At 38.7% G+C, this 17,800-nt stretch overlaps 1 protein-coding gene across 7 annotated transcripts in view; it reads left to right on the top strand.

Moving 5' to 3' along the window:
- The window catches only part of RAVER2 (ribonucleoprotein, PTB binding 2), a 169,246-nt gene that overhangs the window by 93,575 nt on the left and 57,871 nt on the right, over positions 1-17,800 (top strand). For 6 of the 7 annotated variants that reach the window (XR_010730442.1, XM_066268975.1, XM_066268980.1 and 3 more), the window contains exons 6-8: positions 11,210-11,295; positions 14,533-14,622; positions 14,776-14,887. Coding sequence is in view for 6 of the 7 variants with exons in the window: in XM_066268975.1 (XP_066125072.1) it covers positions 11,210-11,295; positions 14,533-14,622; positions 14,776-14,887 (288 nt within the window). In the remaining variant the exon portion in view is untranslated. The remainder of the gene's footprint in view (positions 1-11,209; positions 11,296-14,532; positions 14,623-14,775; positions 14,888-17,800) is intronic. The other variant, XM_066268976.1, reaches the window with a different exon arrangement.

Raw genomic sequence — 17,800 nt, 5'->3', positions numbered from 1 at the left:
GGCCCCGCCGCACTTCCGGAAGGGGCACCTCTTTCATTGGTGGTCAGTGAGAGGAGCACATTGGCCATCTCATTAGCCAAAAGCAGGCCCATAGTTCCCATTGAAATACTGGTCAGTTTGTTGATTTAAATTTACTTGTTTTTTATTTTAAATATTGTATTTGTTCCCGTTTTGTTTTTTTACTTTAAAATAAGATATGTGCAGTGTGCATAGGGATTTGTTCATAGTTTTTTTTATAGTCCGGCCCTCCAATGGTCTGAGGGACAGTGAACTGGCCCCCTGTGTAAAAAGTTTGGGGACCCCTGGGGTAAAGTCTCAGCCCTCTAATCACATGGTTGGTCTTTCTGCTGTGACCAGCCCCCCCATCCTGAGACTGTTTAGGGGCCCACCTGGAGTCACTCATTAGCATAACAAAGATACTCTTGTTATTGGGAAAATTCCAAAGATTAAAAGAGTTTTCCTTCCAGGAACCAGGCACAAGGACCAGTTAATTCTTCCTTATGCAGCAGTATTCATGTTAAGTATTTCATAGTCTCATCAATTATTTATGTGTAAGCAGCAGCTCTGGAGGTTTTTCTAAGTCTTATTATGCAATCAGATATCTTTTCTACAGTTTTTTGTGGGTTTTTTTGTATTTTTCTGAAGCTGGAAACAGAGAGGCAGACAGACTCCCGTATGCGCCTGACCGGGATCCACCCAGCACGCCCACCAGGGGGCGATGCTCTGCCCATCAGGGGCATCGCTCTGTTGAGACCAGAGCCATTCTAGTGCCTGAGGCAGAGGCCATGGAGCCATCCCCAGCGCCCGGCCATCTTTGCTCCAATGGAACCTTGGCTGCGGGAGGGGAAGAGACAGAGAGGAAAGAGAGGGGGAAGGGTGGAGAAGCAGATGGGCGCTTCTCCTGTGTGCCCTGGCTGAGAATCGAATCCGGGACTCCTGCACGCCAGGCTGACGCTCTACCACTGAGCCAACCGGCCAGGGCCTCTTCTACAGTTTTAATGGTATAGAGATATCCTTGTTATGTCTTGGCTAATTGATGCATAAGACACTCATTATTTCCCAAGGCATCCTATCCCCTGGTTTGACACAGTTAATTACTAGGTTTTGTCTTTATATTAGATGGTAATTCCTATAAACTGTAGCCACTTATTCTTGTTTTCTCTCTGAAGAAACACAGAATAAATCTATTCCTTCTTCTGTAAGAAAAGCTATAAGGCCAGGAGCCGCCATCATGGCCATTCACATGCAGATTCCCATTGGATTCGGGCAGACGGTAAAGAAATGGTGGGGTCAGAGGATGGTGGGCCATTCTGTTTATTGGTGTCTCGTCAAGACAGGCAAGCCACAAGAGAAGACAAGGGAAAAGCAGAAAACCAGCTTTTTCCATGAAGGGTAAGGGATCAGGGAGGCTCTTGCAATGGTGATAGCAGGAACTGAGAGAGAGCAAGCTCCCGGTTTGCCCCACTTTATAGTGTAGAAACCAAAACCTTTAATCCAATATACAAACAAGGAGTCTCTGATACAAAGTCACTTATCTGAGGCATAATGGGATTCTTCATGAGAGTGCACCACCCCACATCAAAAATGGTGGGAAAGGCTTAGTCCCCAAACCAAGCCCCAGGCTACAAGGATCCTGCCTGCCCACAGCCCGCCCCCAACACACATTAATTATATAATCATGGCTATTCCAAGCAAGAAGGGCAACCAGTACCATCACCTGGGCGACAGGCTTCCACGTGGGCAGCACCATCTTTAACAAAGTGAGCATAATATATTTTACCTGCCCAACAAAAGCCTTCTAATATTTGATGACAACTAACATGAAATCTTAATCATCTTTGGGTCTTTCCTGTCTTCTGTTCTCCAGACCCGTGGTCTCCTTTTATTTATTTTTTGACTGTGCAAACTTATCAGTGAAATAAATTTTGAGCAGAGCCCCAGTATAAACAGTATGTCTATCACTTATGTGTCAATTATATAAATACACCCTTGTCAACCCATGCAGGAAGAAATCTTAAAGCTTAATAATTTTATGTTTTTAAGATGAAAGTAAATGGAAGTAAGTTCTAATATTTTCTTTTTATGCCTCTTCTACCTCTTTGGAGACTACAATTCTATTATATATTTGGCTTTCCATAACATGTCAGGATATGCTTTCTAGATCCCCTCCACAGTTGTCCTCTTGCAGAAAAAGCCCAGGTTTTCTGGGCTGTCCTGAAATATGGTGTACACAGACAAGGATGTATACTGCAGATGGGATCTGATAGTGCAAAGTGCAGTAGGATTTCCTTCCTGTGATCATTGTATTTCTATTAATGCATTCCAAGATTGCATTAGTGTTTAAAGAAGTATATCACACTCTTGAGTCTTTTGGAATGAATTGTCTACACCTTTGGACTGTGGACTGTCTGTAGTAACTCCTCTCCAATATTATTTTTGTCTTTTTATCTAAGACTGTATATTTTCTTTTCTCCTATCTTCTCAGATGTATATAGATATATGAGATTATGGCTTCTTTATTTTAGTGCTGCTTTCACAATTTTAAGTAAGATAGTTTTAATATCACACTGATGGGAAAATTATTTCATCAAGGATGGCTTTTTCTTTGTGTGGAGTGGCAAGGAAAGAGGATTAAATCTACCTCTCTTGAACACATGCCAGACTTCTGGAGAATGTATGAAAGTTTCTTGGGTATTGAGGAAAGACAAAGTGTCTTATGTCAATGTAAGAAACGTTTAAACCTGTAGAGAATTTTTATGAATTTATTTGTGTTAAAGTGACAGCAACTGCCAGGAAGCAAAATTTTAACTGGTTGAGAAATGCTCCAGAGAGTGAAGGTTCTGCACCTTATTTTATACATTACAATCAAAGGACCTGTTACCGTGGTGGGAAGGGGATAGTTAACAGTTAATTACCATAATAACAATGAAGGTTTTTCTGGTCTCTGCTCTGGTGCAGTGAGGAGTTCTGGAAAAAATTAAAAGGAAATTACTCAATATTCCAAAGGCATGTTATGGCAGATTCCAAAACACAATAATCTCAGTTAAGGTAAAGATTGACTTGACTTTTGTCAGGAAAGAGACATGTCTAGAACATGACTACCCACCATGACTTGCTTTTAGTTAGAAAGTTTTAGTTTCAGATCATCCTGGGTAGTTACTTTTGGTCTCTAAGTTTGTAAGGCCTGCTATGCAAGCCTCTTTTAAGCTTGACAGATTTAGTGTGTGGGCCCTTTTTTGTCCACATTTGTTTTTACTTTACTATGTCCTGTACGGCCAGTAGTCACGGCTGTCATAGCCATTCACATGCAGGTATTCGGGCAGACAGTAAAGAAACAGTGGAGCCAAAAAATGGTGGACCATTCCTTTATTAAAGTCTCGCACCAGCTGACGAGCAAATACAGCGAAAACACTTCCCTTTCATTCATTCAGAACTCACAAAGCCCTGACATATTATCCGGTTCCACAACCAGGAGAATCTTCTCCCGTTCCTCCTAGAATCAAAGGCCTCACCAGTCTTAGCAGAGCTTGCAAAAGCCCCTCAGCTCAGGTTCCGCATCTGATCTGCACACCTTCTCACTCTCTCTGCACAAACACTGCTAAAACATGGCTTCCTCCCTTCTCTTTTCAATAATTTCTGGTGCAAAAACCTCTCCTCCAGCAAACATTAGCAAAACAGTGGCCCTTCCCAAGCAGGAAGGTAATTTGCAATTTCACAGATCACATACCTGGCGCTGCCTAGTGCCATTTTTTAACACTAACACTGAGCAAACTCAAAAAATACAAATTTTACAAACTCATTTGCCCAACAGTCCTTTATTATATCTTGAGACCATCCCTTACTATGCCCTTGAACTCCTCACAGTGGCCTCTGAGCAAACTAAGAAAAAGAGAATAAAAATTCTTTATAGTTATGTTTTTATTATATGTAATATACATAAAATATATTTATACTTATGCCCTTGCCCTACTTCTCAGTATTTCTTTTTTCAAATAACTGACACATATTCACTTGTTTATTTTTCTCTCTCCCACTAGAGCAGAAACTCCATAATTTATCTTTTGTTCATTGTAAGCACCCAGAACAGAACTGTTATTTATAATGAAAGTCATTTAAATATTTGTTTAATGATTAAATCTCTCTTTTTATGTTCACAACTTATACACTCCTTGATACTCACATATGGTCTAGTCTATAAATTCCTAAGTGTTCCTCTTGTCTACCTTCTTATCTGTCTAATTTAATCTATACACTACCATCACATTGAGTTTCCTCCCAGACCCATACTGATTGTTACTCTGACCATACCAATTTTTTTCTCTTCAATCTAGACCTTTTAACTACCTTAAGAAAAATACAATAATATTCTGGACTGTGTGTGTGTGTGTGTGTACACACATAGGGTTGGGGGGGCAAAAGTAAGGTTGTTGTGGGTGCACAAAACACTGTTTATTCTTGTATTTTTATTTATTATTGCATTAATTTCCATATAAACAACTGTAAACCAACTTTTACCCCATCCTGTAGTTTAAGTACTATGCAATTACAGTCTAAATTATATTTTAACACTTTTATTGAGTTGTATCTAATGCACATTAATCTGCACATATTTAAAGTGTACAGTTGATGTTTTGGCATGTATACACCCATAAAAATGTCATCACAATCAAAATAATGAACATACTTATTCTCAAAAATTTCCTTCTACTCTGTAATCTACTCCTTTTTCAGCCCCAGGAAACTACTAATTTGTTCTCTGTTGCTAGAGAGTAGTTTATATCTTAGAGAAGTTTATATAAATGAAATCCTGCAGTATGTACTGTTTGGCTTCTTTTAATCTGCCTATTATTTTGAGATTCATCCATGCTGCTCCATGTATCTATAGTTTTTTTTTCCTTTTTAATTCTGAGTAGTATTTCATGCCACAGTTTACATATTAATTTACTTGTTGATGAACATATATGTTATTTTCAGGTTTAGCTCATTACAAATAGAATTGCTATGAACATTTGTGTACTAGTCTTTATATAGGCCCGTGATGGCGAACCTTTTTATAAAAATGCCCACTTTTACAGTGCTGGTCCCTCTTGCCCACTAGTGGGTGTTCCAGCTTTCATGGTGGGTGGTAGCAGAGCAACCAAACAGTGCCACAATTGGCCCACCATGAAAGCTGGAATGCCCACTAGTGGGCGGGAAGGACCAGGTTGACCAGCACTGCAAAAACGGGCAGTTTTTAGGCCCTGGCCGGTTGGCTCAGCGGTAGAGCGTTGGCCTGGGCCTGGAGTGCGGGGGACCCGGGTTCATTTCCCAGCCAGGGCACATAGGAGAAGCGCCCATTTGCTTCTCCACCCCTCCCCCTTCCTCTCTGTCTCTCTCTTCCCTCCCACAGCCAAGGCTCCATTGGAGCAAAAGATGGCCCGGGCGCTGGAGATGGCTCCTTGGCCTCTGCCCCAGGCGCTAGAGTGGCTCTGGTCCCGGCAGAGCGACGCCCCGGAGGGGCAGAGCGTCGCCCCTGGTGGGCGTGCCGGGTGGATCCCTGTCGGGCGCATGAGGGAGTCTGTCTGTCTCTCCCCGTTTCCAGCTTCAGAAAAATACAAAAAGAAACAAACAAAAAAACCGGGCAGTTTTTATAAAAAGGTTCGCCATCACGGATATAGGCTTATATTTTTATTTTGCTTTGGTAAATATCTAGTTGTGGAATAGCTAGGACATATGGTAGATGTGTGCTTAGGTGATAAGAAACTCTCCCAACTGTTTTCTAATGTGGTTGAAGTACTTTACATTCTCATCATCAGTGTCCCAGGTTCCAGTGTGCTAAGTATCTTCACCAATATGTGATATGTTGGTCCTTTAATTTTAGCCCTACTTTTGGGTGTATAGTGCTATTTCATTGCAGTTTTAATTTGAATGTCCCTTTTGACTAATGATTTTGAACATCTTTTAATGTGCCAATTTGCCATCTTTACATATTCTTTGTTAATATGTCTTTTTAAATATTTTACTCATAATTAAAATTGAATCATCTTAAGTTGAAAGTGTTCTTTATTCTAGATCCAAGTTCTCTGTTGGATACATGAGATTGTAAATATTTTCTTCCACTCTGTAGAATGTCCTTTATTTTCTTAATATCTTTTGAAGAGCAAATTTTATTATTTATCCTCCAATGGTTTCTTCAGAAAGTTTTAAAATTTTACCTCTTTAGATCTGTAATCTATTTTTAACTTTTGTGTATGTGTGAGGTAAAAGTTCTGGTTAATGTTTTTTTCAGCTGTTCCAGCATCATTTGTTTAAAAAGATTACCCTATTCCACCTAATCTCTTGACACCATTTTCAAAAATCAATTGGTTATATATGTATATCTTTACCTCTGGACTCTGTATTCTATTTCATTGATTTAAATGTCTGTCTTTATAATAATAATACATTGTCACAATAACGGTAGCTTTTTAAAAATTTTTTTAAATTTTATTTAGAAAATTAAATTTAACGGTGACATTGATCAATAAGAGTAGTACATGAGTTTCAGGTAAACATTTCTATTCCATTTGAACTGTTGATTATGTTGTATATCCATCACCCAAAGTCAGATCATTTTCTGTCACTGTATATTTGTACCTCTTTACACCCTTCCCCCTCCCATCTCCCCCACATCCCCACATCCCCCTTCTTCTGGTAACCACTTCACTTTTATATATGTCCATGAGTCTCAGTTTTATATCCCACCTATGTGTGAAATCATACAGTTTTTAACTTTCTCTGATTTACTTATTTCACTCAGTATAATCTTCTCAAAGTCCATCCACATTGTCATAAGTGGCACTGTGTCATCATTTCTTATGGCTGAGTAGTATTCCATTGTATGATATATATGTACTACATCTTCTTTATTATCCAACCCTCTATTGAGAGATACTTTGGTTGTTTCCATGTGGCCACTGTGAATAATACTGTGATGAACATGGGGGTGCATGTGTCTTTAGTACCAATGTTTTTGAATTTTTGGAGTAAATACCCAGTAGAGGGATTGCTGGGTCATATGGTAATTCTATTCTTACTTTTTTGGAAAACCACCATACTTTCTTCCATAATGGTTATACTAACTTGCATTCTCACCAGCAGTGAATGAGGGTTCCTTTTTCTCCACAGACTCTACAACACTTGTTATTAACAGTCTTGTTGATAACAGCCATTCTAACAGGTATGAGGTGGTATCTCATTGTAGTTTTGATTTGCAATTCTTGAATAGCTAGTGAAGATGAACATCCTTTTATGCATCTGTTGGGCATTTGTATGTCCTCTTGGGAGAAGTGTCTGCTCAGGTCCTCTCCTCATTTCTTAACTGGCTGTTTGTTTGTTGTCGAGCTTTGTGAGTTCTTTATATATTTAGGATATTAACCCTTTATTGGAGCTGTTGTTTGCAAATATCATCTCCCATTTAGTTGGTTGCCTATTTGTTTTGTTGTCAGTTTCTTTTGCTGTGCAGAAGCTTTTTAGTTTGATCTTGTCCCATTCATTTATTTTTGTCTTTACTTCCCTTGTCTTTGGGTCAAATCATAAATTATTCTGCATGGCCAAGGTCCATGAGTTTAGTGCCTGAGTTTTTGTCTATGTAATTTATTGTTTCAGATCTTATATTTAGGTCTTGAATTAATTTTTGTGTAGGCTGACAAACTATAGTCAAGTTTCATTCTTTTGCATGTGGCCTTCCAATTTTCCCAGCACCATTTATTGAAGAGGTGTTTTTTCCTCCATTGTGTGTTTTTGGCTCCTTTGTCTAAGATGATTTGTCTGTATATATGTGGTTTTATTCCTGGGCTTTTGATTCTATATTGTTGATCTGTATGTCTGTTTTTCTGCCAATACCATGCTGTTTTGATTATTGTGGCTCTGTAGTATAATTTAAAGTCAGGTAGTGTGATACCTCTGGCTACATTCTTTTTCCTCAGGATTGCTTTGGCTATTTGGGGTTGTTTATTATTCCATTCAAACCTGGTAATTTTTTTTGTTCTATTTCTTTAAAAAATGACATTGGGGTTTTGATGGGGATTACATTAAATTTGTATATTGCTTTGGGTAATATGGCCATTTTAACTATGTTGATTCTTCTAATTCATGAACATGGAATATTTTTCAGTTTTTTTCAATAATGTTTTGTAGCTTTCAGTGTAAACTGTAGCTTTGAAATAAGCCCTGAAATCAGTTAAAGTCCTCCAACTTTCTTCTTCCTTTTTCAATTTGTGTTGCATGTAAATTTTAGAATCAACCTTTCTATTTCTATGAAAAATATCTCCTGGGAATATGTTTGATATTGAGTTGAATCTACATACTAATCTGGGCAGAACTGACAATTTTGAAGGCATGTCATACATATGGTGTATAACTATATTTATTTAGCTCTTCTTTCATTTATCTCAGAAAAAGTTTGTTTTCAGGGTACAAATCTTACACATATTTTGTCAGGTTTATCCACAGTTTTTTATATTTTTGATACTATTTTATGTAAGATTGCTTATAAACTTTGATTTCCAGGTGCTTGTTGCTAGCAGGTGCAAGTACAGCTAATTTGGTGTATTCAACTTGTATCTTGTGACCTTGCTTATTATTTCTAGTATGTTTTTGTCCTTAGGATTTTCTCTCTAGATAATCATGTCATCTCCAAATTAACACAATTATACTTATTCCTTTTCAATATGGACACTTTATTTTTCTTCTTGCTTTAATGCAACAGGTAGAAATGTCAGCATAATTTGTGCATTAAACTGGTGAGAGTGGACATTCTTGCCTTGTTCCTTGTCTTACAAAGAAAGCATTCATTTTTTTTGGTATCATATAAGCTATAGTTTTTCTCACAGAGTTTCTTTTCCAGGAAACTCTCCCTTCCATTTCTGTATTGCTGAGAAATTACATCATGATAATTGCTGTAATTATCTATTGTTTTCTCTGCTTATTAAAATGATCATATCTGGGTTTTTTGTTTTGTTTTAGTCTGTTAACATGATGAATTACATTGATTGATTTTTGAATATTAAAGCAACCTTTTATACCTAGAGTAAATCTCACTTGGTCGTGTTATGTTATCATCCTTTGTGTATATTGTTGGTTGATAGTGCTATTGTAAGTCTTTTGTATTCTTACTAAATTTCTGTGGACTTATTTTGTTAATTATTGTGAGGAAAGGATGGAGCATAGTGGGATACCTAGCCAATAGTTAAGGGTCAGAGCAGCAAGACATGAGACTGGACATTTTTAGTGTTTTGATTCTGGTTGTTTTAAACTAGAAAATCTTGTATTCACTAAAAGCTGTGAAATATATTTTAATGTTTTATAAAAAAATAAAGTGACTATCTGAAAAAAGAGAGGAAGTAGTTTTGAAATTTCTAACCATAATTGTGGTATTGTCTACTTTTCCTTTCAGTTCTAGAATTTTTAAAATATATTTTGAACCTTTATTATTTGGTGCAGAGACATTTAAGCTTATTGCATCTACTTTTTTTCCTTTTCTATTTTCTTCTCTTCCAAGTGAGAGGAGGGGAGATAGAGATATAGACTCCCGCATGTGTCTCTACCGTGATCCCCCTTGCAACTCCCTTATGGAGCTAATGATCTGCCTATCTGGCACCATTCTTGCAACTGAGCTATTTTTAGCACTTTAGATGGAGGCTCCACACCATCCTTAGCGCCCAGGGCCAGTGCGCTTGAACCACTCTAGCCATGGCTGTGGGAGGGGGAGAGAGTGAGAGAGGAGGGAGATATAGAGGGGTGAGAAGCAGATGGTACCCTGACTGGAAATCAAACCCAGGACATCCACACACTGGGCTGACGTTCTACTACTGAGCCAGCTGGCCAGGGCTTTATTGCATACTCTTGATGAATTGACTACTTTATCATTATGAAATGATAATTTTTATTCCTTTCCTAATAAAGTGTCTTTCTTTATAAGCAACTCGTACTAATGATCTTCCCACCACCTACAGTGAAACTGGCTCATTCTAAAGAAAGCACTTTCTAATGGTCAGTTTTACAATGATATAATGGACTACCTCAGCAAGTAATAAAACCTTAAAACAGTTTTTTTTCCCCAGAGACAGAGAGAGAGTCAGAGAGAGGGATAGATAGGGACAGACAGACAGGAACTGAGAGAGATGAGAAGCATCAATCATCAGTTTTTTGTTGCGACACCTCAGTTGTTCATTGATTGCTTTCTCATATGTGCCTTGACTGTGGGGCTACAGCAGACTGAGTGACCCCTTGCTCAAGCCACGACCTTGGGTCCAAGCTGGTGAGCTTTTGCTCAAACCAGATGAGCCCGCACTCAAGCTGGCAACCTCGGGGTCTCGAACCTGGGTCCTCGGCATCCCAGTTCAACGCTCTATCCACTGCGCCACCGCCTGGTCAGGCTTAAAACAGTTTTTAAAGCATGGAATGAACTGTAGGAATATTACAAACAAATTTCAAATATTTTTGATATTGAATTATATGCTTTTTGAAGTTCTTTTCTATATCTGACCTACATTGGATCTAATTATTGTATTGCTATAGAATTGTGTATATTATGACTACTTCCGGTTATTTCATAATAATATGAAATTGCTTCACATATTTTCTGATGGCTCTTTTTGTCTATATGTTGTCCACTCTGAAAAACATTTCCTGATGTGTACTCTGGTATTTGTGCTCTTAGACAAACTTGATAAAGAGTATGGTTACTATTTATTCCTTTTATCAACTGTACAATACTGTTGGTTCTTTTGTTTTTATTCAATACTTTTTATGTTCATATATTCTCTTCGCAACTGGATCGTTAGATTTTAAGGACAGGATTGTATTAAGTCCTTGCCTCACACCTCCACTTCCTGCCAAAATACTTCCCAAACCTAACAGAAACACTGAGTAAATAAAGTGAGTTCAGCTAGTAGTATAATTATTAAAAGATGGAATTAGTTTTGTTGCACTAAGCAGTAGAGAACTGAAAGGCTAGATTTTGTGTTTTACCGTTAATTATGACAGAAGGTGTGAGAATTTTAAATCAGATTCTAGGTTTGTATCACACAGAAAGAATCCTGTCATTTTTTTGTGCAATGACAAGGTCAGTATGTAAATGAACTTTCAATTAATTTGTTGAATTAAATAATTCATTTATCCTTTTGAAGTTTATTTTTAAATTACATATGTATCATAAAGTTAAATTTTTACTTTTATTTTCTTAAAGCAATTCTTGGAACAGCTCACAGCTTGCCACATCTGATGAATCCATCCATCTCCACTGCATTTCTACATTTGAATAAAGCACATCAGGTATATAAATAGCATTGAGTATTGATACATCAAAAATTTGGAGTGAATATTTTGTTCTTAACAAGGTAATTTCTCAGGAAGTTTTTATTTTTTTTTATTTTTCTGAAGCTGGAAACGGGGAGAGAGAGTCAGACAGATTCCTGCATGCACCCGGCCGGGATCCACCCAGCACGCCCACCAGGGGGCGATGCTCTGCCCCTCTGGGGCGTCGCTCTGTTGCGACCAGAGCCACTCTAGCGCCTGGGGCAGAGGCCAAGGAGCCATCCCCATCGCCCGGGCCATCTTTGCTCCAATGGAGTCTCAGCTGCGGGAGGGGAAGAGAGAGACAGAGAAGAAGGAGAGGGGGAGGGGTGGAGAAGCAGATGGGTGCTTCTCCTGTGTGCCCTGGCCGGGAATCGAACCCCGGACTTCTGCACACCAGGCCAACGCTCTACCACTGAGCCAACCGGCCAGGGCCTCTCAGGAAGTTAAATGAGTATTTTTTTAAATCCTTAGTCCTAATAGTAGCTATGTAAAAACATAACTTAATGAGTACAGCAGCTCGAATTAAGCTACTTAAAACATCATAGTTACTTGTATTTATTGATTCCTATGTGTAGTGCATTAAGAAGGGAAGAGGTATATTTTTCTATAAATCAGCATAGTCATATGTTAACAATAAGAGTATGTTTTGAGAAATGCATAGTCAGGTGATTTCATCATGTGTGAAGTCATAGAGTGCATTTACACAAACATAGATGGTGTAGCCTACTATATATGTCAATATATAGTATAACCTTTTGCTCCTAGGCTACAAACCTATACTGCATGTAATATACTGAATACGGTAGGCAGTTGTAATACAATGGTAAGTGCTTATATATCTAAATATAGAAAAGGTACAGCAAAAATACAATATAAAATATTTTTAAAAATGTACCACTGTGTAGGGCACTTGCAGTATTGGAAGTTGCTTTAGGTGAATCAGCAATCGAGTGGTGAGTGAATGTGAAGGCATAGGACATTATTGTACCCGGTGTAGTCTTTATAAACGCTACACTTAGGCTACATTAAATTTATCAAGCAATATTTTTCTTTCTTCGGTAATAAACCTTAGCTTACTGTAGCTTTTTTGCTTTATAAACTTCTGAATTTTTTAACTTTTCAACTCTTGTAATAATATCATATTTAGCTTAAAACACACATTGTACATTTATACAAAAATATTTTCTTTCTTTCTTTTTTTTTTTTTTTCCTTCTGAAGCAGGAAACGGGGAGAGACAGTCAGACAGACTCCTGCATGCGCCTGACCGGGATCCACCCGGCACGCCCACCAGGGACAAAGCTCTGCCCACCAGGGGGCGATGCTCTGCCCCTCCGGGGCATCGCTCTGCGCTACCAGAGCCACTCTAGCGCCTGGGGCAGCGGCCAAGGAGCCATCCCCAGCGCCCGGGCCATCTTTGCTCCAATGGAGCCTCGGCTGTGGGAGGGGAAGAGAGAGACAGAGAGGAAGAGGGGGGGGGAGAAGCAAATGAGTGCTTCTCCTATGTGCCCTGGCCGGGAATCGAACCTGGGTCCCCCGCACGCCAGGCCGATGCTCTACCGCTGAGCCAACCGGCCAGGGCTTATTTTCTTTCTTTATAGTCTTCTTACTCTACAAGCTTTTTTCTACTTGAAAAATTTGTTCTTTTTACTTTTTAAACTTTCTTGTTAAAAACTAAGATACAACTACACATTAGCATTAGGATCATCAATATCATGGTCTGTCTGCTCCACATCTTATCCCACTGGAAGATCTTCAGGGGCAATAGCACACATGGGGCCTCTGCTTCCTCCCACTGTCATGCATTTGTCCCTCACTGACCAAAATGTTGTCATGTGATGCATGACCAAGGTTCAAAACTAGTCCTCTTACATGGTCATAATTCAAAACATTTACAGAAAGAAAATAATAAATGAACAATAATACATTCTTAAAATTTAATTGACATTTTATATATTTATGAGAGAAAAATTTGTTTTACCCTTTTCAGATTTTTTTAATGTGTTTGTATATATAAATATAATATTGGAAATGAACATTAATTTCAGGTAGTGTTAAAGTTGTCTCTATGTGGAAGCCTAATTACACATCAAACCTAATACATAATAGATGATTGTAAATTGGGTGAATGAGTGTGTGGTCCTAAACCTAGCTTTTAAAGGGAAAGGCCTATCCTTTAGTTTTTATTCTTAGACTCTAACATCAGACCTTGTATATTACAGGGCCTTTATTCATTTATTTACTCAACATATTTTATTGAGAATCTAACATGTGCTATACATTCTGCTAATTGAGGCTGCAGCATTGAATACACATTCATTGTCCCTGTTCTTACAGAATCTCAAAAAATACAGAAAACATTAAATAATTACATTAAGCTGTGAACAGTGATATAAAAAGGGGTTTTCAGAGTATTGACAATATCCTCTTTAATTTAGAATAAAGATCAAATGCTTCATTTTACCTTTAAGGCCTGTCCAATTGGGGGCTCCCCTGGGCCTCCAGTGCTCACTGAGCACCACAGTCTCAGTGGCCTGCTTTTGGTCCTCAAAGGACGTTTGTTCCCTTCTCCATAGGTCTTTGCTCCTGCTGTTCCTTCTGCTTGGAATGCTCCCCACTTCAACAACACCTAATTCCCCAAGCTTTTGCCTAGTTATTTCTCTGCAGCCTTCAGATCTCTGCACAATAGTTAGTTCCTCAAAAAAATCCCACCTCTTTTGACTTCCAATCTCAATCAATTCCCCTGCTCTTTGTGCCCTGAGCTCCTTGATTTTTCCCTTCATGAACTTGTTACCATTTGAATGCCTTCTTTCTTTAGGGGGCTCTAAGGTCCTTGAGGGCATATCATATTGTTGTATTTCTCACTGTGTAGCACAGTGCCTGGCACATAGAAAGTGCTTGATAGATCTTTGTAGAATAATTAAAATGAATAAGTAAATGATTGAGTGATACTGACATTAAAGCCAGAAAAGGGTAAGAGGAAGGGAAGAAGGATGAAAGAAAAGGAAAGCATGTGGGATTCACTCATGACTACACGGTCACATCTTGTATGTTATTATACAAATTAATTAGTGTTGCCTGAAGTTGAAAAAGGAGATACAGAGAAGCTGCTGCTTTGGCTCAGATCAACTAGTGAGCTGAACTATATGAATTGGGCTGTACAACAAGTAGCTTTTACAAATTACACTAACTGAATGTTTTATCGTTTCTCACAGAGCTCAATTATGGGTAATGCTTCTAATTTATTCCTTCAGAATCTTTCCCAGCAACAATTAATGAAGTTTGATAATATTCATATGAATAATGTAAGTATAGAATTGGGTTTTTTTTTGGAATGAGTTTTTTTTTTTCTATAATCAGGCTGTTGGTCTCATTGATTTTTCATTTGTGTAGCCTCTTAGTTCAGTTCTATCATGCTGCCTCTGGCAGAAGTTTTACTTTCTTTTCTTCTTTTGCAGAAACCAGGCTTACTTGGTGAACCTCCAGCCATGGTCCTTCAGACTGCAGTAGGGATAGGGTCAGCAGTCCCCTTGAAAACAGAATTGGGTCATCATGGAGAAGCACATAAAAGTAAATGATGTGTATTTACTGGGAAGTCAGTAAACAGATTTGAGATGTAAAGATAGTTTTCTTTGTATTCTGCTTTTTACAGGAGGGTCAAATTTGAATTTTATTTAGTCATTTAAAATTTTCAGTTCCCTTTTGGCTTTTCTGTTTTTAATATTAGGAAACTATTGGTATGTTACTAATTCACTTGTTTCCATGCCAATATAAGACTTTCCCTGTTGGATATGCTTTAATATTTGATGAAGGTTCACAGCAGCATGGGGCAGAGACATCAATCCATTTGAGACTGACATGCTGCCCACTGGGCTGACAACACTTTACACGGGCATCCATTTAATTTTCACTTGGATAAGAAACCCTTAGCTTTTATAAAGAAATACCTGGTGTTTGTAAAATTCAAGTTTATTTGTAACATTTTTTAAATGTGATCTCCGAATTAGTATTAGAAGAAGAAGAATAATGTATAATTTTTTAAGAGAAAAATAGGAGCATGGTAGTTACCATGCTTTCTAATTTGAATAAGATTTTGAAAGATAATTTCAATTTGAAGGTTAATTGAAATTTGTTTGAAGTGAGCATGCTGATGGGGAAAAAGGGCAACCATTAATGAAGTAAAAATTATATATGAGTAACATACACATTTGTACATAAAACCAAGTTAGATGATCAAATAAATCAGTTCTGACTGTTGTTATTGGCTGGGCAAAAATTAAACCATTATAAAGACAGGTATAGGAATTTTTATGGTATGATGGGGTCTTCCTAAAACTCAAATTTTGTATGCCTAAAAGCTTATGCAAATGGTTATTATTTGTGTTTGATTAAATAATAAGCCATTTTCTTTAGCATGGGCTGCACTAAGAACACTGAAAATTCAGTGTTCAAATAAATATATTGTTAAGAGATAAAACTATTCATCTTTAACTATATAACACTAAAAATAATTTAAGAAATTTATTCACTGGCTTGGGTCTGGGATCATCAACATGATCTCTTGGTCACTGGCTTGAGATAAAAAGTTGCTGGCTTGAGCCCAAGGTCACTGGCTTAAGCAAGGGGTCGCTGGCTAGGCTTGAGCGCCCCCTCTCCCCTGTCAGTGCACGTATGAGAAGCAATCAATGAACAACTCAGGTGCCACAACTACAAGTTGATGCTTCTCATCTCTCTCCCTTCCTGTCTCTGTCTCTATCGCTCTGTGTCTCTCTGCCTCTCACTAAAATAAACCAAGAAAACTATTAGCCTGACCTGTGATGGCACAGTGGATAAAGCGTCAACCTAGAATGGTGAGGTCGCCAGTTCAAAACCCCGGGCTTACCTGTTCAAGGCACATACTAGAAGCAACTACTGCAAGTTGCTGCTTCCCTTTCTTCTCCACCTTTTTCTCTCTCTCTCCTCTTTCTAAAATCAATAAAATCTTAAAAAAAAAAAATTTGTTATTTTTCAAAATATAAATTTGACTTAGTTATAAACATTTGATCTCTTTATTTATTTTGACCAATAGGTTTTTAAAAAGTGAAATGGTTCAGAATTTATTAAAATTTCCATTTTTTCCCCAGCATTTTTTGTTATCGATAAATAAAACTTTTCATGTGTTAAATTTAGTGGTTATCTACTTAGAAATACTGATTTTTTTTTTTTAAGAAGTGCTGTACTGATGATTAAAAATCAGCAGTCTCTCTAGGTTAAAAAAAAATCTTGATTTGTAGGACTTGTGTATTTCTGTGTGTAAGCACTCCAGCCATGGTCAGTGCAGGACACCAAAGTGAAGTCATTGAATGGGGAGCTGGGAAGAGATGAGCTGGTGCAAGTCAGCTGATCAAATTTATTGTTGCTGTTAGTCTAATTTTATCAATTTTTAAGTGTCAGAATTTTTTTAATTGAAGATTTTCCCTTCAGATACAGAAGCAGGCAGTTACAATGATGGGGCATTAAAAGAGGGCACTGATGTCACTCAGATGCCAAAAAGTACATAAAGTTTGCCCTCAACTTCTTTTCTTCTTTTCCAAGTAAGAGGAAGGGGGATAGAGAAACAGTTTTCCACATGCACCCTGACCAGGATCCACCCAGCATTTGAGACTGATGCTCTGCCCATTTGGGGCCATGCTTACAACTAAGCTAGTTTTAGCACCTGAGGAGGCTCTAGGGGAGCCATCCTCAGCACCTGGGGCTGATGTACTCGAACCACTCAAGCCAGGGCTGCAGGAAGGGAAGAGAGAGAGAGAGAAGGGACGGAGTGTAGAAGCAGATGGTCACTTTTCCTGTGTGCCCTAACTGGGAATTGAACCCAGGACATTCAGACGTCTGGCTGACACTCTACCACTGAGCTGCAGGCTCTGGCTGCACTCAATTTTTACTATTTATTTATTTATTTATTTATTGTATTTTTCTGAAGCTGGAAACGGGGAGAGACAGACAGACTCCCGCATGCGCTTGACTGGGATCCACCTGGCACGCCCACTAGGGGCGAAGCTCTGCCCACCAGGGAGCGATGCTCTGCCCCTCGGGGTGGGGGGATGTCGCTCTGCTGCGACCAGAGCCACTCTAACTCCTGGGGCAGAGGCCAAGGAGCCATCCCCAGTGCCCGGGGCCATCTTTGCTCCAATGGAGTCTCTGCTGCGGGAGGGGAAGAGAGAGACAGAGAGGAAGGAGAGGGGGAGGGGAGGAGAAGCAGACGGGCGCCTCTCCTGTGTGCCCTGGCCGGGAATCGAACCCGGGACTTCTGCACGCCAGGCCGACGTTGTACCACTGAGCCAACCGGCCAGGACCTGCACTCAACTTTTAAAATAGTCAATTATAACTAAAAAAATATAGTATCCTGGAGACTGTTCTGGAAGTTGTTTAAGAAAAGCATGATTACTATTAGAGATTTTTGTTTTCCCATATAGGAACCTGCTAATTTACAACCTGTAATCTCAC

Source organism: Saccopteryx bilineata, chromosome 3, assembly GCF_036850765.1.
Source record: "Saccopteryx bilineata isolate mSacBil1 chromosome 3, mSacBil1_pri_phased_curated, whole genome shotgun sequence".
Classification (NCBI taxonomy): domain Eukaryota; kingdom Metazoa; phylum Chordata; class Mammalia; order Chiroptera; family Emballonuridae; genus Saccopteryx; species Saccopteryx bilineata.
This window is presented reverse-complemented; position numbering and strand designations above follow the sequence as displayed.